Raw genomic sequence first — 21,411 nt, 5'->3', positions numbered from 1 at the left:
ACTGTTATAAAAGAAAGTTTAGGTAGTCAATTAAAATTGTCAAAAATGCCACCATGATTATGTGGTATAATGTTAATTAGAAAACAGATCATGTTATGATATAGTTTCTTAGTCATGTTACATTTTGCAATAAAGAGTGATACATGCATCCTGTTGTATCCATATGTTTAGTTTTTGGTTACATACATGCAAAAAGTTACTTCACATCACAGTATTTTAATTGGTACCAAGCAGTAACGACTAATTTTAAATTAAACTAGAAGGGTTGCTTTTTGATATACTTCCATTTTATGTATTCTATACGATATTTACCAATTTACTATACACATCATTTGATCTACACATATGATTGTTTTTGTAAACAAAAACTAATGGGTCCCCACACGCATGTCTGTGCGGATTTACAGCAAACAAATGTTGCGGTGACTTTTAGATTCTTAAGGAAAAAAAAAAACAGCTGATTTCTAATCACCGAAAAGACTGTCTCTTAAAACGTCTGTCCGGACGTCAAGCTGATCCCTCCCGCTCTGCACAAAACCGTTTTAATCGTTAACCAGTGAATGACTCCCTTGGGACTTCTGTCTGACTGACAGTGTACACGAACTATGGGCTGTGAAAGTCATTATTTGGCCGATTAAGGCAAATTTTTGAATACTAAACGAGTATACCACTGCAAACAAATGTTTCAAATTTCAGCACATTAGGGCTTGTATTTCTGGCCTAAAACCAAAAACGATTATTTCGGGGTTAAAGGAGTAAAAATGGGTAAATCCAACAAAAAATTAGAAAATTATTTAGAATACTTTACATTGCACCAACCAACAAAGCATGAAACTCTTAGATCATGTACTTTAGTCAGTACAGCCGTTTTAAAAATTTTACGTTTTGGGGGCTTGTGGGTGAACCGCTAGGTCATTTGGAGTCAAACTTTAAGAGTATCAGGTTTAAAACGATAGCTAACATCTGTGTAAATTTGAACAAATTTAAAGCATTCTTTCTTGACCAAACGCATTTGACAAACCAGCGTTTGACAGAAACGATTATTTCGGGGTTTAATGGGTAAATCCTGATAAAAGTTAGAAAATTCTTTAGAAAACCTGACATTGCACCAACCAACAGAGCACATAACTCCTAGATGATGTACTTTAGTCAGTACAGCCGTTTTAAAAAAATACGTTTTGGGGGCCTGTGGGTGAACCGCTGGGTCATTCGGGGTCAAACTTCAGGAGGATCAAATTTGGATTAATATGTAACATCTGTCGAAATTTTAATAAAATTGGAGCACTCTTTCTTGACCAAACGCGTTTAACAAACTAGCGTTAGACAGAAAAAAGAAAAAAAAAATACCGACAAAAACAATATGTGTCCCCTTCATAGAAGGGGACCCATTAAAAGATACAAGGTCTTTCCAGGCAAACATTTAAATTTGGTGAATTATGGAAGCAATTTTAAACCTTCCATATGAAGTGAAGGTGACAGTCGCAAGTTTCGCTTTTTTTTGCGCAACTTCTCTTTACTGGAGTAATTTCATCTTTAGGCGTTTTGAATCATACAAAAATGCATCAGAAAAGACAAGAAGAAATTGGGATGTCAGGTATTGTTTAAGTAATGTGATATCACAAATCATTTGATGTATCACTGAAACACTAATACTGCCTTGAAAAAAATCTATACAAGTTCCTACTTTACGAATATTTATTCTTGTGTTGTTGAACACAATCGCCTTTGTTAAAAAAATAACTAGATTTGGTATTAAGTTAAGAACCATTAGGATACAGATACTAATTAAAAAAAATTAACTTTAAAAATATATTAGTTTGGTTTATCTTTTGAAAGGTTTTCTGCAACAATCCATGCAGCAGTTATGGCAACCATGACGACAGTTATTTTAATCAACAACTGGAAGATGTCACATGAAAACCCAATATGGTAAGGATGGTTTATTAACTAATAAAATAATAAGGCATCCATAAAACACACAACCACAAAAGACATTTCAATTTAAAGTATTTTTCGACATAATCTATCAAATTGGTGAAATATATTTCATTTTTCCCAAACAAATATATTTCTGAAATAATAAAGTATTTGTAAATTTTATTGGATATTTTTTGAACTAAGTTTTCCAAAACAGTGATGCCATAATTCGATACAATATTGTACTCAGGGGCATACCTTATGGAGCTGAAACGACCATCTCTATTTTGGCAGGTTACATGTTAGAAGGTTTGTATTTCTATTTACATCACTACTGTAATATTCAAATGCTTGAAAAGGCAAAAAAGAAACTTAATTTATAGTATTGTCTTTAACTACCAAGCTAAAAAAATACTTATTCCATTTGCTCAAAAAAAATGTTATAATATAGCCCTTTTTTAAAAAGAATGTTATAATATAACACAGTGAAAGTACCATGAACAATAAAATATCATTAGTTAAACTATTGTATTTTCATCAAAGAAATTCATCTTTCATAAGTTCTTAGTCTAAAGTTATCCCCAGTATATTTATGACATATATTTCATCAGTAATCAGCACCTTCAGTATCTAATTCATATAGAAATGAAAGTTTGTGGTTGTTACCAAATTTTATTGCTAATTTTGTTATGGTTTCAACATACATATCGGCAGGATGGAGGATTAGTTTGCCAGACATTTTACACCATTTCTTAACCTTCGGAGTAACCGCTTCTTCCTTGGCATATCTATGCATTTTTTTTCTAAAAACTCTTCTGGTTAGAAAACTGAGAATGTTAACTAAAATTATGCCAACTATTAACTATCAAAAATTTATTATGTTTGTTTGTTATTGATACTCCATTATCACAAAGCAAATAATACCAAATAATGATTTCCATACCTATTTTTGCTGCATGGCATGGAAATTTGAGGCTTTCTTTAGCTAAACTAATCAACGTTATAAAACAAGTTAAATCAAATTGTTTATTTAAAATGCGACTGGCCATGACGACTTTTCATGTAGAAAACCAATGTGTTCATGAAATTACTGATAACACCACAAATAAAGCTTACTTTAAAATTGCTTAATTTAGGTCTTTTTACTTTACTTGAAAGACAAACTAATAATTTTTCACATACAATTTAGCAAAAAATAAATAAAATAACATTAAGTATTTGTTTCAGAAATTCAAGTATATATATTCAGTCATGCTGGTTCGATCTTGGTGTGAATGTTCAACACCATTTCTTCACATAAGGTGGGAGTTTGTTAAAAAAACACATTTAATTTGCCAATACTTTTTTCATGTAAGTCTCCACAAACGGCCTGGATGTTTGTGTCATTGCACTCCCCAAAATGGACACTACCAAGAAACAGGATTTAAATGTAAATAAAGCAAATTATACAACTTTGCATTTCAATTTTTGTACTGAATTAAAAAAAATTATACTACTTTATTGTTTCAGATGGGCTATGATCAAGTCCAATATGGTGAATGACAAATGGTACATTAGGAATGGCATAGCATTTGTGGTGTCTTTTTTCATCTGCAGAATTGTTGTTATGCCACATATGTATGTTGTGTATTATCTTTTCTATGACCAGATTAAAACGTAAGTATATGTGTATATTGTTTATAGTACAGATGGTATGTATCACTACAAAACTATCTTTTTGTTTTTAGACTTGGATTTTTCCAGCTACTTATTGTTGCAGGATTGGCAATGGATTTACCCAATTTAATTTAGTTCAAACAAATTGTGTCCATGCTTATAAAACACATAAAAAAAACCTAAGAGCAAATAAAAGTCATAAAAAACTGCTTTCGCCGTTTCAAATGGTTAAAGTTTATTTCAGCTCAACCGTCTGAGAATGGTTTAAATCAGGGGCGGGCAACACACGGCCCGCGACGGGATTTTGTGCGGCCCGCAGACAGTATCCGGTCTTACATGATAATGTGGCCCGCGGCCACAGTCTGCCGCATCCCCCACTACTTGCTTACTAGCCAAAAACTTTTCCGCCGTTGTTACCATTGCACCTTACGTCCATTGTTACGACATAACTGCCAACCTTGTGTGTGGCCTGCTTTCACGGTTTCCTTCGTTTCCACACGTGTAGCCTAATTAGTGTTTCAGCAGTATACGTCTGTGGTGTATGCATTAAATTTGCTGTGGTGAATAATTTTATGTTATATCAGTTAGATTGGATAAATACGCAATTAATGTATCGATTCAGGAATCTGGCCCGCCAAGTACTTCATTTTCCCATATCAGGCCCGCCGACTGGAGAAGTTGCCCGCCCCTGGTTTAAATGGTGGCTTTTCAATCATACTACTGAACTCACACTACAGCCTCTTTCAAAAGGGGTAAACTATAGGTCATTTGCCACATAATTTTTAATTTTACATCAGGTCCTATTCAGTCATTTGCCACATCATTTTTAAATTAGGTCCTATTTTTTAAGTCTTTTGTGATATAGTTACTTTTGCAGACAAAATATATGTATCCCACAGACAAAGTTTAGAAATTAAAATTATAAAAGACAGATATTTAAACAGTTCAGGAGTGTAGGGTGAAGTTGTCATTTTTCAAAAAAATGACACAAAACATTGTTTCTATAAAAAATGTATGGCATTTTTTTCCATCCTTCTATAAAATTAAAACAACAGTTTTCTTTAAATAAAGCATCCAGTGTTGCAGAGAAGGTAGAAGATCAGAATCCAACACTTAGTAATCTGATCCTGGCTCTAAAAATTCCATTAAATACATTTTCGAAAGGTAGAAAGTTGACTCTTTAAAGTGAAACATAAATGAAAGTCCTTTTTCCAGGCAGAATGATGTTACTATCCTAATTACTATTAAGGTAACAGGATTGAAAAAGTGAGGTCTGCAAAAAAAATAACAGGGCTTGCAAAATATTCCAAGCCACAAACAAGCTTGTAATATTCCAAACAGGAATTATTAATTAGGGTAATTAAAAACACTGAACAAAAAAATATGTAAAACCAGTAAAAGCACTAAAAAAGGTGAGAGAACAAATGGCAAGTGGGCGTCTGTTTTACTGGTTTTACATTTAATTTAATTTGAGAATGACAAAAGATGTGTCAAAACATTATGTTTTTTACAAATATATTAAATTGTCTGTCTCTTGTCAGAAATTTGAAACTCTGAATTGTGTACCAAAAAAACATTAAATTTGGCAAAAAGAAAAAATAAAAGCCTGACAAAATTTGAAAAACAAACAAATTTGAATAGATGTGAATGAAAACAAATGTTAAAGCTAGTTTTTTTGCAGTCATTAACCAAATAATTATATTGACCTTTGAGGTAATTAAGAAGTAAACGAACTAACCTCGTATAAACAACTAGATGATTTAATGCAGTCTTTAACAAAAATTTTTTGTTTTGAAATGTTCAGCTGGAAGTTTACTTCAACAGGTAGAAAAGTATGTGTAACAACAGGAACAGTAAAAAAGATGACGGTTATAATTCTGAACATTCAGGATACTGGGTAAAAGTGTAAGGATATTAATTACTTGTTCCTGTGTATGGACAGCATTGTTATGAATAGACTTCTGTTGACAATTATCTCAATACATGACAGCTGATATCGCATGGTACAAAGGTCTGTTATTGAATTTACAGAACTCATTCTGTTACAATTCACAACATATCTTTTTTAACAAAAGAATGCTTTATTTAAAATATAACTGGCCAAAGTCTTGTCCACTTAATAATTTTTTGTGTTTCTGAAATACAACTTTAAATATGCTTATTTGTTTTGACCCTAATGGGCCACTATGGAATTAGTTAGACACTAACATGGCCTTCAAATGGTCAAAATAAGGTGGTCAACTTGAGCCAGGTGTTATCACACGACCATTGGTGCGCATTGCGTTATTTCTATCGCCTTTTTTGTGTGTGTTTCGCCGCCCTTTTCGCTTTATAATAACTTGTGTTTGCAATGTATGTCATTACCCTGATGAAGGTGTTTCGTATGGGACATCGAAACGTTGGCATATTACAATAAAAAACTGCCGGAAGAGCTAAAAATTCTGTTATTACGTTATGCCTGGCAGCAACAGTGTATTCATTGGGTCAGCATGTTTGTTATAAAGATTAGGATCACTATTAGTTCTGATTTAATTATGTGACAAGATACATGCACAGGAAAATCAAAATCTTGTTTGCAGATAATTTATATGCAGTTTAGTCACCAAACATTTCTTTGCCAGTAATTTTTTTTATGTCTTGCAAATTAGGTCAAATGGTAAATATATATATATATATATGACACTTTCAATGACATGAAACAAATTTCGTCCCAATACAGTCATAAAAATGTATTAACAAATCAACCTACTTTTTGACATCGTCATGATAAGCAAAGAAGTTATAATACATATATGGAATGGTTGCAATTCGTGATAAGAAAAAGAAGGCAAGAAGAAGAATTCCATTGGCAACATAAATAGTTCCCTCCACAACTTTGGATTTTAGCATGAACCACCTAAAAATAAAAAAAACATAATCCATAAAATTTTAAAACATTCTATGGATTGTCAAGATCTAAACCATTGTTATAGCACTATATTTTAAGTAACATAAAGGTAAAGATTATATATTCCGTTCATTTACCTCATATTAAGAAAAGGGGTTGACCATTCAGACAAATACCTCACCATCACAAGATGTAAAAGTACATTGTTTTTCTGAAACAGTAAACATATTTTATTATATACTAGTTGCAGGGAAAAAGTGGTGTAAAAAAATGTTGTTTTCATGGTAAAAAAATTATCAAATATCTTGAAAATTACATTTAAAATCATAATTTATATTTTGGCCAAAATTATTAAATCTTGCACACAAAAAACGGAGGTTGCTTTTCTGCAAGCATAAATGAATAGGTCCACACACATGTATATTCGTAAATTGGTAGCAGTTTTTATAAGGTGCAATTAGTAGAAGTTAAGATTTTAAGAATTAAAAGCATAAACACTTATTTGCACAGCATTAAAGGTTTTACCATAATTATTCAATGTATGATGGGGCAAGTTTGGAATTTGGAACAAACTTCACCTGCGACAAAATATCCCTGGTTGATTGATGCCACTGCCTTCATTCCCCAAAACTGCCCTCTAAAAATAAGTCAAAGAATTTGTTTCAAAACCATATTTAGCATGCACTGGCTGTTCAAATGTTTAAACAAACACAACACTGTCTGTGTGTGCTACAAGTTCAGTAACAATCTTTGTACATGGTTTAACAAAGTCATACATACAAAGTATACTTACAAAACAGGGTTTCCATAACTTTCCTGGTCAACTATTAGCACAATAGTGCTTAATACTGCAACAGTTGAAGCATGAATTGTTGAAATGAACCTGCAAGATTAGATGTAAAGGTAATAAGATATTAATAAATTAAAAAAATATTCTTTCAGAAAACATAAAAATATTTAATTCATATTAGTGTGGGTCTTTAAATTATGAGAACAGCTCAGTCTGCAGCAAATGGCAGTACAAGACAAGATCTTTGGCAAGCAGGGACAACATTCTTAGTCATTTCACACATAGGAAGTCTTACTGTAACACTTGTATCCTGTGTCATCTCAGTCAAGTAGCATATAAAAAAAAAACTCATTTGGTTAGTAAATCTCATTTGGTTAGTAAATCTTTGCACCTATTCAAAAACATGTTTCTTGCAAGAGTTGTTAGTTAATACTGTTTGGAGTAGTAATCTTATGGTTTCTGTAGCTGACCAGTTTAAAGTGGTAAACTAAATTTAGTTGCAAGTAGTAAGTGCCACAATTTTAACACCCCACACATATCTGACAGGCAAATCACTTTGCTAAATTATGGAAGTAATTTTAAACCTTCCATATGAAGTAAAGGTGATTGGGGCAAGTTTTACATTTTTTAGTGTAACTTGTCTTTACTGTAGTAACTTTTTCTTCAAGGATTTTCAATCGTATAAAAATGCCTCTGAAAAGACAAGAAAAAATTGGAATGTCAGGTAACTTTTTAAAGCACTTTAACATTGTCATATTAAGTTAAACCATAATTTAATCCCAACTGCAAGGATTACAAAATAAACAAGGATTATTGCACATACCAAAACTCCAATTCGAATAAAGTTAACAATCCAATAACCAATAGAATGAACAAAGCACTCTAAGCAGTTTTTTTATTTTTGTGAAAGGTTTGCTTCAACAGTCCATGCAGTTGTTATGGCAATTATGACATCAGTTATTTTAATCAACAACTTAGAGTTTTCACATACCAACCCAATTTGGTAAGTTGTTCAATTATGCCAAATAATTTCGAAAATGCAAAAACAAAACAAAACAGTTTTTACATATTGTTTCAAAAAACAAATCTTACTTTAAAACAAATAATTATTTTCAGGGGTAAGCCTTATGGAGCTGTAACAACAATCTCTGTATTTATTGGATATATGCTTGAAGGTATGTGTTCCATTTCAAAGTAATATGCAAATTTCAATAAAGCAACTTTAATCCTGCTGTGCATTCTAGTATAGCAAATTACTAGTTTTAACAAGGTATTGTTTTGTAAAACAACCTTTAAAACAATAACTGATTTCTAATGCATGCAAATTCTTAAAAATTATGTATTACACTATTGTGTTGCAAACTAGAAGGGTGCCTTAGCACATATTGCCATTGCACATACATTGTGACCCATTTCTTAACATATATTTACATCAGGCACTTTTTTAATATTCAGTCCAATATCAGCCACTGTCTTTTATAACCTTATTTGTTTCTGCAGGCAGAAACTCATGGTTCCCTCACACAGGCAAAGTTGTAAATAATGCATTTCACGAAATAACTATAATAAATTTTGGTGCTATGAGTTTAAACAGGGCGACAAAAAAGTCTGCAGAAATAATAATGCAAGTCCCATTTTAAGGATTAGTGGGGTAAATGGTGAAATGTCACCCATTTTAAGGGGCTAGATGGATAAAAAAAATGTCACCCATTTAAAGGGGCTAGATGGATAAATATTGGGACTATAAGGTGAAACACAATAATCTACAATGATAAATACCAAATTCAACAAACGATCTGAATTTTATCCAATTCGGACATTGTTTAAAATATTTACCCATTTTAGGGGGCTAGTGGGGTAAATATTGGGGCTACAGGGTAACACACAACAATCATCACCTAATTATGGCTAAATCAACAAACTGTCCTGAGATTTCATGCCAAAAGTGCATGGACAAACTTCTACGGAAAAAACAAAACAAAACAGAGTGAAATCAAGATGTGTCCCCTCCAGGGAAAGGGACCCGTAAATATTGGTGCCACTGTTTAGCAACTCTGTTTACATTCTTTCAATTTTGGAAAGTCACAGAACAGTTCAAAGGGACGTTTTTTTTAAGATCTTCTCATGATATCAACTTACATATGGTGTGGATGGAAGACTGGTTTGCCAGACATTGTTCATCATGTTGCATCTGTTGTGGTGGCAACAAGTGTTCTAGTAATATGAAATTTTTGTACTGATTTTACCTAAAACAAGAAACATACATTAAAAATTCTTTAAATGATACTTATTTATTTCTATATGTATCGTAAAGTAAAATTAACACTTATCTTAATTGTTACAACTAAACACAAGAAATCATTACAACATAGTTTAATGGTGAAAATAACAGCCCAAATAGACATAAAAAGCGGCATGCTTTATTGTTCAAACGTTTGAACAATAAAGCAAGTCGCTTTTTACATCTATTTGGGCCTTTATTTTCACCATTACACTTATGAACAGATCCATATATAGTGTTCCACATTAGAACATAAATTGATAATATTTAGATTCTAAAAAGTGCAAATGAAATAATACAAACTTTCATGAAAAAAGCAGTTAAAAGGTGTATAGGAATATACATGTGGCTTACAAAAGCAGATAAAAAACAATAATTATAAATAGTTTTTTTTCCTAAGTCAGAAAATGAAACAAAACCCATTATGAAATATTATTCACAATATGTTTTTGTTTTGGCAGAAATATGAGTATATTTATTTTATTACAATTCTTCGTGCATGGTCCGAGTGTTCAACACCATTTATTCATATCAGGTAAAATTGAAATAAAACACTTTATTTTGTCAATGTGTTTTGGGCAAAAGCAGTTTTGCATGTTGGATCAAGTTGATTAAAGTTATTATACACAGGAAAAACTGCTGCATGTATTTAAACAAATAAATTAATTTGGACATCTATTTTTAGATGGTTTATGATGAAGTCTGATATGCTGGACAACAAGTGGTACTTGTGGAATGGCATAGCCGTGACAGTTCTATTTTTTATCTGTAGAATTTTGATCATGCCATATTTGTATGTAACAAATTATCTCTTCTATGACCAGGTTAAAACGTAAGTATGATTGTAATCTGTATATTAAAAATGTTAAATTGATACAAAGGTGTTTAAACTTTGCTTCATTTATATCTTGTCATGGGTTAATCACAAGAAAAAACATTCTATTTTCAGACTTGGATACTTGCAACTGCTTATTGTGATGGGGATGGCAATGGATTATCTCAATCTGACTTGGTTTTACAAAATTTTGTCTATTTTATTTGCATACATAAAAAACCCGAAAAGGGAATAAAAATCATCAAAGTATACCACTTTAAGCAACTGTCAAAAACACCATTTAAATGTTAGTCAACTGTCTTTCAAAAAGAATGTTTGTATTTAACTGCAAGATTTGTTGCTGGAAGCAACTTCTGTGCATTGTGTTATACACAGTTTTTATGCATTCCAAATTTATTTTAAATTCTGATCAAAAGATTTTTGTTTTTAACCTCTCTGCATAATTTGGATTGTGCATTTATCTACCCCAATGTTTATGATATGCTTGCTATGTGTGCATTACATTACATACAGGCAAACATGTTTCAATTTAATATCCAGATATTGTCTTCTTAGTCATTACAGTTAGTTGTTGAATTATCATAAAAATGACTATGAAGCATAAAACTATAATTTTGAAAAAAGTATTTCTACAGGCAACAACATATATGAAACCTTATGCATGATTGATTGCATATGTGTAGGTATCATTTTATAATAATAAATATTTGCTGCAATATCATTGCTACATAATAGTATTAAGTACATATTTATTAAAAGTTCCAGCATGCCCATAAAATTACTTTTAAAAAGGTTGGCAGCGAAGAAACTTATTTACACATTTTACACCATGTCACTTCCATTATTGTTGGTAGCAATGTTTAGGTAATGTTTACAAAACAATAAAAACTTAAAAAATTGATTTTTCAAGGTTCAGTACCCTGTTTTTTCTTAAAAAGTAAGGCATATTTTGAACATATATGTATAATAAACATACCATTATTTGTTATTATATCGATCAACACCCCTTCTTCTGATGGTATAAGAAAAGTTTGTGGGTAAAACTGACCTGGGTTCCGTATCCCAAAGGGCAAATTCCAACTCCTATTCGTTCAAATAACAGAAAATATCCTATTCTCATACAGTTGACTTAAATGCATTTTTTGGCATACTGATGAGCAAAGTGTAAAAAACATATTCCAAAATTGTAACAATTTTTTATCCCAAACCAACTGTTACAAAAGAAAGTTTAGGTAGTCATTAAAAATTGGCAAAAATGCCAACATGATTCTGTGATATAATGTTAATTAGAAAACAGATCATGTTATGACATAGTTTCTTAATCATTTCGCATTTTGCAATAAAGAGTGATACATGCATCCTGTTGTATCCATATGTTTAGTTTTTGATTACATACATGCAAAAAGTTACTTCACATCACAGTATTTTATGTGGAACCAAGCAGTAACGACTAATTTTAAATTAAAAAAGATATAAAGTCTTTCCAGGCAGACATTCAAATTTGGTGAATTATGGAAGCAATTTTAAACCTTCCATATGAAGTGAAGGTAACAGTCGCAAGTTTCGCTTTTTTTTGCGCAACTTCTCTTTACTGGAGTAATTGCATCTTTAGGCGTTTTGAATCATAAAAAAACTGCATCAGAAAAGACAAGAAGAAATTGGGATGTCAGGTATTGTTTAAGTAATGTGATATCACAAATCATTTGATGTATCACTGAAACACTAATGCTGCCTTGAAAAAAATCTATACAAGTTCCTACTTTACGAATATTTATTCTTGTGTTGTTGAACACAATCGTCTTTGTTAAAAAAATAACTAGATTTGGTATTAAGTTAATAACCATTAGGATACAGATACTAATTAAAAAAAATTAACTTTCAAAACATATTAGTTTGGTTTATCTTTTGAAAGGTTTTCTGCAACAATCCATGCAGCAGTTATGGCAACCATGACAATCACATGAAAACCCAATATGGTAAGGATGGTTTATTAACTAATAAAATAATAAGGCATCCATAAAACACACTTTCACAAAAGACATTTCAATTGTACGTATTTTTCAACATAATCTATTAAATTGGTGAAATATATTTCATTTTTCCAAAACAAACATATTTCTGCAATAATATAGTATTTGTTAATTTTGTTGGATATGCACATTTGAATTAAGTTTTCCAAAACAGTGATGCTATAATTCGATACAATATTGTACTCAGGGGCATACCTTATGGAGCTGAAACGACCATCTCTATTTTGGCAGGTTACATGTTAGAAGGTTTGTATTTCTATTTACATCACTACTGTAATATTCAAATGCTTGAAAAGGCAAAAAAGAAACTTAATTTATAGTATTGTCTTTCAACTACCAAGCTAAAAAAATACTTATTCCATTTGCTTAAAAAAATGTTATAATATAGCCCTTTTTTTAAAAAAATGTTATAATATAACACAGTGAAAGTACCATGAACAACAAAATATCATTAGTTAAACTATTGTATTTTCATCAAAGAATTTCAGCTTTCACGTGTTCTTAGTCTAAAGTTATCCCCTGTATATTTATGACATATATATTTCAGTAATCAGCACCTTCAGTATCTAATTCGTATAGAAAAGAAAGTTTGTGGTTGTTACCAAATTTTATTGCTTATTTCAGATTTTGCTATGGTTTCAACATACATATGGGCAGGATGGAGGATTAGTTTGCCAGACATTTTACACCATTTCTTAACCTTCGGAGTACCCGCTTGTTCCTTGGTACATCTATACCTTTTTTTTAATATTCCCCAAAACGATTGTGGTTAGAAAACTGAGAATAATAAACAAAATTATGAAAAAACTATCAAAAATTTATTATGTTTGTTTGTTATTGATACTCCATTTTCACAAAGCAAATAATACCAATGATGACATAAACACCCTATTTAGCTGCATGGCATGGAAATTTAAGGCTTTTTTAGGAAAACTAATCGAAGTTAAAAAAAAAGTTAATACAAATTGTTTATTTAAAATGCGACTGGCGATGACAACTTGTCATGTAGAAAACCAAAACGAAATTACTGGTAACACCACAAACAAAGCTTACTTTAAAAATTGCTTAATTTAGGTCTTTTTACTTTACTGAAAAGACAAACTAATAATTTTTCACATACAATTCAGCAAAAAAAAAAATAAGTATTTGTTTCAGAAATTCAAGTATATATATTCAGTCATGCTGGTTCGATCTTGGTGTGAATGTTCAACTCTTCACATCAGGTGGGAGTTTGTTAAAAAAAACATTTAATTTACCAATACTTTTTCCATGTAAGTTTCCACAAACAGCCTGAATGTTTGTGTCATTGTATTCACAAAAATGGACACTACCAAGAAACAGGATTTGAACTTAAATAAAGCAATTAAGATGAACATAAATTCATAACTGGAATCAGGCTTGAAGCGTCTATGCAGACCAGCGATCATGGCACACTCATATATAAATCACAGTAAATAAAGCAAATAATAGAATTTTGCATTTCAGTTTTTTTACTGCATTAAAATTTTTTGTACACTACTTTATTGTTTTAGATGGATCATGATCAAGTCCAATATGGTGAATGACAAATGGTACATTAGGAATGGCATAGCATTTGTGGTGTCTTTTTTTATCTGCAGAATTGTTGTTATGCCACATATGTATGTTGTGTATTATCTTTTCTATGACCAGATTAAAACGTAAGTATATGTGTATATTTTTAAAAGTACAGATTAAAACTATCTTTTTGTTTTTAGACTTGGATTTTTCCAGCTACTTATTGTTGCAGGATTGGCAATGGATTTACTCAATTTAATTTGGTTCAAACAAATTGTGTCCATGCTTATAAAACACATAAAAAAAACCTAAGAGCGAATAAAAGTCATAAAAAACTGCTTTCGCCGTTTCAAATGGTTAAAGTTTATTTCAGCTCAACCGTCTGAGAATGGTTTAAATGGTGGCTTTTCAATCATACTACTGAACTCACACTACAGCCTCTTTCAAAAAGGGGTAAACTATAGGTCATTTGCCACATAATTTTTAATTTTACATCAGGTCCTATTCAGTCATTTGCCACATCATTTTTAAATTAGGTCCTATTTTTTAAGTCTTTTGTGATATAGTTACTTTTGCAGACAAAATATATGTATCCCACAGACAAAGTTTAGAAATTAAAATTATAAAAGACAGATATTTAAACAGTTCAGGAGTGTAGGGTGAAGTTGCCATTTTTCAAAAAAATGACACAAAACATTGTTTCTATAAAAAATGTATGGCATTTTTTTCCATCCTTCTATAAAATTAAAACAACAGTTTTCTTTAAATAAAGCATCCAGTGTTGCAGAGAAGGTAGAAGATCAGAATCCAACACTTGTAATCTGATCCTGGCTCTAAAAATTCCATTAAATACATTTTCGAATTCTGGCTTGAAAGGTAGAAAGTTGACTCTTTAAAGTGAAACATAAATGAAAGTCCTTTTTCCAGGCAGAATGATGTTACTATCCTAATTACTATTAAGGTAACAGGATTGAAAAAGTGAGGTCTGCAAAAAAAATAACAGGGCTTGCAAAATATTCCAAGCCACAAACAAGCTTGTTTGTGAGGTCTGGCAGTATAACAAACAATTTACTAAATTGATTTTACTAGCTTTAAAAAAAAAAAAAATAGTGGACATGATGCAGATGACAAGAACTTAAATTTTAGCCCTTACAAGGGATTTAACAAAAATAACTTAACATCTTAGATAATGACATACCAAGTCAACAAAGCAAATAACTAAGCTATGATAAGGGAGGAAATCATAAGAGTCCCGTTTCTTTTTCTCATTTGTGTTAAGTATTAATTGTTTGTTATCAACTATCCAGAGGTCATTAATAGCCAGTTGGCTTTATTTATGTTCATAAAAACACAAAATAGATCAGAAGTATCATTACCAAAGTATAAAAATAAAAATCTATATTTTTGCACTATACCTTTTTTGTACTAACTATAGTTGCATGTCTCTATTTACAAGTATATACCAGTTGTAAGAGTTTTATCTAAACACACAAAACATGATTGTGTAGCTGCAGTTAAGCTCCATCAATTGTGTTCATCACTATTTTGCACTTCAGAGCATTTTGAACTGCTATCTCCGGCCTGGTGATTGATATAGCTGTGCAATTGCATAACATGCAATTGGCTATGTTATGTTATCTTTTTTGAAATAAAATAAACTCAAGCAACATTTCATGATAAAAGTACAAACAAATCAAATAAATTTAACAAATTTTGTTGTTCAAAATACAAGAAAAACAAACACAAGGCACTGATAAAGGCTAGGTGCCATGTAACACTTGCCTTTCAGAATTTATTTCCTTAATCTTTAAACAGCAATATTGAACTAATTACACAATACTGTATGTGACAATTGCCATTTTAACAAGAAAACTAAATCTGCAATACTGTTTAGCACTAAAACAAAATGCCCAATTGTATCTAAATTGTGTTAACATCAAGAACAAATTCAATAAATACGTATGTTTTTCTACGGTTTAGAAAATCTAAAATCAAAAGAAGTATGCTTGGTCATACTATACTAAAATTGTGCTATCGTGAATTTGACAATATGTAACATATTTCAGCAAAACTAGCAAGACACAATAATAAAGCAAGATCAAGATAGAAAAATACAAATGATAATCTATGACAGCTCGTACCCAAACCAAAAGAAGTCTACTTGGTCATGCAATGCTTAAATTTCGCTATCTTGAATTTTACAATATGTAACATATTTCAGCAAAACTAGCAAGACACAGTAATATAAGCAAGAGGAAGGTACAAAAATACAAATGATTTTGTTTACATCGGATTATTTGCAACAATTGTAATAGAACAGTATTTTTACAATTTAGCTAGTGAGTTGCAATCAAAAAAGTTTTGTTAATTTACTGACGTAAGGTGGTGGGGTATTGTATTGCAATAGCACAATAAAAAATACTTAATGACACAATTAATACCCACAGTAATACATTTGTGACCGTGTTTTATAATAAAATTTGCACCACTAAAGATTACCAACATTCAAATTGATCAACTATTCTTTTGACCACTGCACAAATAACCACCCTGGAGGAAATTAAGGTTTGTTAAAGTTAATTTTTGAACACTGCTTTTGTAAAATTCATTGAAGCTAACCAAGCTGTTCTTTCAAGCAAGAGTTGGCTATGAAGGTTTGGCATAAAAATTGAAACACATGATGGGGCATGATAAACACATACAAAATGATTGGTTAATTTACCCTGTTGTAGCTTTGTTAATAAAGGCATATTTTGTTAGCTACTTTTCGGTTTCCGCATAAACTTTAGGGTCGACTGGACAATTTTAATGAACCAAAAAATGTTTAAAAGATCCATGGCCACCCCACACAATATGAGATACTGTAGATAACCAGTCCTAAAAATAAATAACAAATTTATTAAAAAAGGAACTATTAATTAGGGTAATTAAAAACACTGAACAAAAACATTATATAAAACCAGTAAAAGCACTAAAAAAGGTGAGAGAACAAATGGCAAGTGGGCGTCTGTTTTACTGGTTTTACATTTAATTTAATTTGAGAATGACAAAAGATGTGTCAAAACATTATGTTTTTTACAAATATATTAAATTGTCTGTCTCTTGTCAGAAATTTGAAACTCTGAATTGTGTGCCAAAAAAACATTAAATTTGGCAAAAAGAAAAAATAAAAGCCTGACAAAATTTGAAAAACAAACAAATTTGAATAGATGTGAATGAAAACAAATGTTAAAGCTAGTTCTTTTGCAGTCATTAACCAAATAATTATATTGACCTTTGAGGTAATTAAGAAGTAAACGAACTAACCTCGTATAAACAACTAGATGATTTAATGCAGTCTTTAACAAAAATTGTTTGTTTTGAAATGTTCAGCTGGAAGTTTACTTAAACAGGTAGAAAAGTATGTGTAACAACAGGAACAGTAAAAAAGATGACGGTTATAATTGTGAACATTCAGGATACTGGGTAAAAGTGTAAGGATATTAATTACTTCTTCCTGTGTATGGACAGCATTGTTATGAATAGACTATTTCTGTTGACAATTATCTCAATACATGACAGCTGATATCGCATGGTACAAAGGTCTGTTATTGAATTTACAGAACTCATTCTGTTACAATTCACAACATATCTTTTTTAACAAAAGAATGCTTTATTTAAAATATAACTAGCCAAGTCTTGTCCACTTAATAATTTTTTGTGTTTCTAAAATACAACTTTAAATGTGCTTATTTTTTGTTGACCTTAATGGGCCACTATGGAATTAGTTAGACACTAACATGGCCTTGTGTTCAAAATAAGGTTGTCAACTTGGGTCAGCATGTTTGTTTTCAAAATTAGGATCACATTTAGTTCTGATTTAATCATGTGACAAGATACATCACAGGAAAATCAAAATCTTGTTTGCAGATAATTTATATGCAGTTTAGTCACCAAACATTTCTTTGCCAGTAATTTTTTTATGTCTTGCAAATTAGGTCAAATGGTAAATATATAAATATATATATATATATGACACTTTCAATGACATGAAACAAATTTCGTCCTAATACAGTCATAAAAATGTATAACAAATCAACCTACTTTTTGACATCGTCATGATAAGCAAAGAAGTTATAATACATATATGGCATGATTGCAATTCGTGATAAGAAAAAGAAGGCAAGAAGAAGAATTCCATTGGCAACATAAATAGTTCCCTCCACAACTTTGGACTTTAGCATGAACCACCTAAAAATAAAAAACATAATCCATAAAATTTAACATTCTATGGATTGTCAAGACCTAAAGCATTATTATAGCAATATATTTTAAGTAACATAAAGGTAAAGATTATATATTCCGTTCATTTACCTCATATTAAGAAAAGGGGTTGACCATTCAGACAAATACCTCACCATCACAAGATGTAAAAGTACATTGTTTTTCTGAAACAGTAAACATATTTTATTATACACCAGTTGCAGGGAAAAGATGGTGTAAAAAAATGTTGTTTTCATGATAAAAAAATCATCAAATATCTTAAAAATGTCATTTAAAATCATAATTTATATTTTGGCTAAAATTGTTAAATCTAGCACACAAAAAACAGAGGTTGCTTTTCTGCAAGCATAAATGAATAGGTCCACACACATGTACGTATATTTGTAAATTGGTAGCTGTTTGATAAGGCACAATTAGTTTTGTATTTGGAACGACAAACTGGTACCTAATGCTGCATTTGTTAAATTCAACCGAACATTTAAAACGTATCCTTTACTGTATATTTATGTTAGTAGTGTTTAAATAATAATAAAAAAAAGAAAAAACAACAACAACAGAAAAGCATGTTTTTACTATGACCCAACATTATAGTGATGGGACAGGTACCTGGTACTCGGTATCGAACAATTTCAGTGGTATCGATACTCATACTCGGTATCAAAATATTTTGTCTCAGTTTTTGATACCAACATTCCATACCGAAGGCCGGTTTACATTGTAAGAATACGGAAAAAAACTTTGTGCCAATATATATATGCTTCGGACAGTAAAAATATGGGAAAAAGTTCTGCCAGGTTATGTATTTTGGTCGCTATCGTATGAAGATTACTTTTTTCTGCATGTGTGTGTGCACGCCTGTACGCCGGCCATGGCAGATAAATTAGCAGGTGATATACAACTAAGTACAACAATGTACTTAAGTACTTGTTAATCGGACTTGATACTCGGTATCAAAGGTATATAAATGTGGTACTCGTACTCGGTACTCGCTTCAAAACCTGGTATCGTCCCCTCACTACAACATTAACAAATTTTTATCACTTTACACAAAAGTTATAAAAAGGCAATAATTCACTGATGCAAATACATTTATTAAAAGCCTAATAACTTACAATACATGAAATAACCACAATCGAATTGGCAATGTGATGAAAAATATCAAACCAATATCCATTGTAGCTTTTTGTCAAGTAAAAAAGCATCAAACAGGTATCTGTAAAAAAATTAAAAAGATGTTGCTCAAAAGATGAAGTTCGAGTTATGAAAGGATTAAAAAAAACTTTTTGTAGAAGTTAAGATTTTAACAATTAAAAGCATTAACACTTATTTGCACAGCATTAAAGGTTTTACCATAATTATTCAATGTATGATGGGGCAAGTTTGGAATTTGGAACAAACTTTACCTGCGACAAAATATCCCTGGTTGATTGATGCCACTGCCTCCATTCCCCAAAACTGCCCTCTAAAAATAAGTCAAAGAATCTATTTCAAAATCATATTACAACATGCACAGACTGTTCAAATGTTTAAACCAGTGGTTCCCAAACTTTTTTCTTTTAAGGCGCATTTGAGAAAAAACAAAAATTATTTGGCGCACTTCGAACATTTGAATAAAAAATATATTTGATTTTTTTATTTCAGTTTAAAATGGCACAGCAAATTAGCTGACAAAGGCACTAACTATGAGGTCATAAAGCCGCTATACAGGTCACTCTCATAGTTAAATAGCATAGTTGAACATCTCAGAGACGTGGAGCATGTTGGCCTAGTGGTCTAAGCACCTGGTACTACTACTCTACTTGATTGATTTTAATTTCAATATTTTTTGCGGCACACCTAATGACATCTCACCAGTGTGCAGCGGCGCATAGTTTGGGAACCACTGGTTTAAACAAACATAATATGATAGTGTGTGCTACAAGTTCATGCTTTGTCAAAGTTATACATACAAAGTATACTTACAAAATAGGGTTTCCATAACTTTCCTGGTCAACTATTAGCACAATAGTGCTTAATACTGCAACAGTTGAAGCATGAATTGTTGAAATGAACCTGCAAGATTAGATGTAAAGTTAATAAGATGATAATAAATTTAAAAAAATATTCTTTTAGAAAACATAAAAATATTTAATTCATATTAGTGTGTCTTTAAATTATGAGAACAGCCCAGTCTGCAGTAAATGGCAGTACCAGACAAGATCTTTGGCAAGCAGGGACAATGAGTCCTTTATGATTATGATAAATAGGTCAAGGCTGTTGTTGGTGCAAAATTTCAGACTGCAGTCAAACAAATTGGAGTGCTTGCAGGTTGCAGCATATTTTGCAGACTGCATTACAATTTACAACTAAAAAGTAGTTTAATTTTGCTGTCAATTCTTTAATTATTAAAAACTGGAATTTTTACCTTGTGTCCCATTCTTGTTGTTTTTCTTTCGAAGCTTGTTTGTATGCTGAAAAATTGCTAGACACAAAATTGCTTAGCGGCACACCAATAACACTACAAAATACAAAGCTACCAAATGCAACCCAAAAATTTGGGGACACTGCCTGCAATAAGTCCATTACGTCCTAAAAGCTAATTAATAATTATTTTTTTTCCAAAAAGTTGCAATAATTTATGAAGTTTAAATTTTAAAAACGAAAGGAAAAAAGATCAAACTAGTAAAATAAAAATTTAGTGATTAAATACATTCGTGCAACATGTCCCTTTCTTGATGTGTTTAACAGTAAATATTTCAATTTTCAAATAACCACATATTGTAACCAAGCAAATTCAAATGTAACTATGTTATGTTTGTTGTCACTTTACCTGCAAGACAAACTATTACGACCGCAAGCCGGTCACGAATAAACACTCGATGACTCGACCTCCGACCGCAAACCAAAGTCTCTCACAAACGTAAACAAATAGAAATCACAAATGTACATCATGCTTGTTCTTTTTGCTCTTTATTTTACATGATTTATATGAAAAACAACGAACATCTTCACGATTAAAATATATTTATATTAGTTCGTAGTCCAAAATTTCAGTGTTCCAAACTTCGGTAATCATAAACTTATAGCCTAGTCAAGTTTTGATGTTGTTTTGTAATAATGGATTTATAAATTATAATGAAACAATCATTGCAACTGTTACACAAATCATGCTTTTCCGATGCCAAAATGAAAATTGTCAACACACGAAATGTGTTGGGACGAACTAATCTTGAATAT

General features: G+C 31.1%; 4 protein-coding genes across 7 annotated transcripts; 2 read left to right on the top strand and 2 right to left on the bottom strand.

Moving 5' to 3' along the window:
* Positions 1–4,458: 4,458 nt before the first annotated feature.
* Positions 4,459–7,375, bottom strand: LOC145218913 (TLC domain-containing protein 4-like). 2 transcript variants are annotated; one of them, XM_080086321.1, is made up of 5 exons: positions 7,254–7,375; positions 7,039–7,097; positions 6,598–6,671; positions 6,323–6,469; positions 4,459–4,846 (listed from the first exon to the last, which is right to left on the bottom strand). In XM_080086321.1, the coding sequence occupies exons 3-5, from the start codon at positions 6,642–6,644 to the stop codon at positions 4,687–4,689; spliced, it is 354 nt and encodes a 117-aa protein (XP_079942447.1). In that variant the 5' UTR covers positions 6,645–6,671; positions 7,039–7,097; positions 7,254–7,375; the 3' UTR covers positions 4,459–4,686. The 2 variants fall into 2 exon arrangements, with proteins under 2 accessions (XP_079942447.1, XP_079942445.1); XM_080086319.1 differs by lacking the exons at positions 7,039–7,097; positions 7,254–7,375 and adding an exon at positions 6,986–7,037.
* Positions 7,376–7,437: 62 nt separating this feature from the next.
* On the top strand, positions 7,438–10,626 carry LOC145218912 (TLC domain-containing protein 4-B-like). Of its 2 annotated transcripts, XM_080086317.1 has the most exons (7): positions 7,438–7,974; positions 8,161–8,253; positions 8,367–8,425; positions 9,367–9,467; positions 9,993–10,066; positions 10,217–10,363; positions 10,481–10,626. In XM_080086317.1, the coding sequence occupies exons 1-7, from the start codon at positions 7,817–7,819 to the stop codon at positions 10,599–10,601; spliced, it is 753 nt and encodes a 250-aa protein (XP_079942443.1). In that variant the 5' UTR covers positions 7,438–7,816; the 3' UTR covers positions 10,602–10,626. The 2 variants fall into 2 exon arrangements, with proteins under 2 accessions (XP_079942443.1, XP_079942444.1); XM_080086318.1 differs by lacking the exon at positions 8,161–8,253.
* Positions 10,627–11,760: 1,134 nt separating this feature from the next.
* LOC145218601 (uncharacterized) lies at positions 11,761–14,265 on the top strand. The gene is made up of 7 exons (XM_080086007.1): positions 11,761–12,036; positions 12,279–12,342; positions 12,584–12,642; positions 13,021–13,121; positions 13,552–13,619; positions 13,929–14,075; positions 14,133–14,265. The coding sequence occupies exons 3-7, from the start codon at positions 12,633–12,635 to the stop codon at positions 14,242–14,244; spliced, it is 438 nt and encodes a 145-aa protein (XP_079942133.1). The 5' UTR covers positions 11,761–12,036; positions 12,279–12,342; positions 12,584–12,632; the 3' UTR covers positions 14,245–14,265.
* Positions 14,266–14,518: 253 nt separating this feature from the next.
* On the bottom strand, positions 14,519–21,067 carry LOC145218600 (TLC domain-containing protein 4-A-like). Of its 2 annotated transcripts, none has more exons than XM_080086005.1 (7): positions 20,600–21,067; positions 20,158–20,247; positions 19,599–19,657; positions 19,308–19,408; positions 18,286–18,359; positions 18,016–18,162; positions 14,519–14,917 (listed from the first exon to the last, which is right to left on the bottom strand). In XM_080086005.1, the coding sequence occupies exons 1-7, from the start codon at positions 20,755–20,757 to the stop codon at positions 14,695–14,697; spliced, it is 852 nt and encodes a 283-aa protein (XP_079942131.1). In that variant the 5' UTR covers positions 20,758–21,067; the 3' UTR covers positions 14,519–14,694. The 2 variants fall into 2 exon arrangements, with proteins under 2 accessions (XP_079942131.1, XP_079942132.1); XM_080086006.1 differs by lacking the exon at positions 14,519–14,917 and adding an exon at positions 15,681–16,809 and having other exon boundaries at positions 20,600–21,059.
* Between the last annotated feature and the right edge of the window lie 344 nt (positions 21,068–21,411).

The sequence above is a fragment of the Phallusia mammillata genome, chromosome 3 (genome assembly GCF_965637545.1).
Source record: "Phallusia mammillata chromosome 3, kaPhaMamm4.hap1.1, whole genome shotgun sequence".
NCBI lineage: Eukaryota > Metazoa > Chordata > Ascidiacea > Phlebobranchia > Ascidiidae > Phallusia > Phallusia mammillata.
This window is presented reverse-complemented; position numbering and strand designations above follow the sequence as displayed.

Coding starts and splice junctions, on each gene's coding strand:
- LOC145218600 (XM_080086005.1), bottom strand. CDS start 20,757: ATGGACTTATTGCAGGCAGTGTCCCCAAATTTTTGGGTTGCATTTGGT. Junction 19,658..20,157: donor AGTTATGGAAACCCTATTTT/GTAAGTATACTT, acceptor ACTTATTTTTAG/AGGGCAGTTTTGGGGAATGG. Junction 18,360..19,307: donor TTGTGGTTATTTCATGTATT/GTAAGTTATTAG, acceptor TTACTGTTTCAG/AAAAACAATGTACTTTTACA.
- LOC145218913 (XM_080086319.1), bottom strand. Junction 6,470..6,597: donor ACCCCTTTTCTTAATATGAG/GTAAATGAACGG, acceptor TTTTATTTTTAG/GTGGTTCATGCTAAAATCCA. Junction 4,847..6,322: donor TATCATGACGATGTCAAAAA/GTAGGTTGATTT, acceptor TTTTTTTTGCAG/ACCTCACTTTTTCAATCCTG.
- LOC145218912 (XM_080086317.1), top strand. CDS start 7,817: ATGGAAGTAATTTTAAACCTTCCATATGAAGTAAAGGTGATTGGGGCA. Junction 8,254..8,366: donor TCACATACCAACCCAATTTG/GTAAGTTGTTCA, acceptor AATTATTTTCAG/GGGTAAGCCTTATGGAGCTG. Junction 9,468..9,992: donor TGGTGGCAACAAGTGTTCTA/GTAATATGAAAT, acceptor TTGTTTTGGCAG/AAATATGAGTATATTTATTT.
- LOC145218601 (XM_080086007.1), top strand. Junction 13,122..13,551: donor GAGTACCCGCTTGTTCCTTG/GTACATCTATAC, acceptor TATTTGTTTCAG/AAATTCAAGTATATATATTC. Junction 14,076..14,132: donor TTCTATGACCAGATTAAAAC/GTAAGTATATGT, acceptor TTTTGTTTTTAG/ACTTGGATTTTTCCAGCTAC.